The sequence below is a fragment of the Egretta garzetta genome, unplaced genomic scaffold (genome assembly GCF_000687185.1).
Source record: "Egretta garzetta isolate BGI_Z169 unplaced genomic scaffold, ASM68718v1 scaffold396, whole genome shotgun sequence".
NCBI lineage: Eukaryota > Metazoa > Chordata > Aves > Pelecaniformes > Ardeidae > Egretta > Egretta garzetta.
Window position 1 is genome coordinate 73180 of NW_009259861.1, and position 499 is coordinate 73678.

Consider the following 499-nt stretch of genomic DNA (forward strand, 5'->3'; position numbering starts at 1 on the left):
CCCATGTCCTCCCGGAAGAAGCGGGAGTTGATGAAACCCCCCTCCATCTCCAAGAAGAGCCGGGCGGGAAGCCCTGTCCCGCAGACCCTGCCGGTGAGTGTCCCACGTCCCCCCCGGCGAGGCAGGGGCCGTGGGGGCTGTGGGGTCACGGTGCCCATGGAGCTGTTGGGAGGAGCAGCGGGGTGGGAAGGAGGACCTGGGGTACGGCCAGGGGGTCCGCGAGGAGGAGGAGGGAGCTGAGGAAGGACCTTGCTCACTGGGCCTGGGGAGGGAATTTTGCCCCAGATGAAGGGGACGAAGCAGCTGCCTGGGGAGGCAGGAGGGTAAGTGGGGTCAGGGACGAAACGGGGGGGCTGCAGCAAAGGACAGGGGAGCTCGGAGGGGGGGCTGTGGCCAAGGGTTTGGGGAGGGCAGAGAAACCCCCAAACTGCCTGGGGGACAGGGGCAGGAGCGGGAGGACACCCAGGCTCGGGGAGCCCCGGCACCCCGGGCCCGCCAA

The 499-nt window shown here is 69.3% G+C and overlaps 1 protein-coding gene across 1 annotated transcript in view; it reads left to right on the forward strand.

The window, feature by feature from the left end:
- The first annotated feature begins 3 nt into the window (after nt 1–3).
- The window catches only part of ARHGAP45 (Rho GTPase activating protein 45), a 17724-nt gene continuing 17228 nt past the window's right edge, over nt 4–499 (forward strand). The window contains exon 1 of the mRNA XM_035895604.1: nt 4–93. Within this exon, the coding sequence (XP_035751497.1) occupies nt 4–93 (90 nt within the window). The remainder of the gene's footprint in view (nt 94–499) is intronic.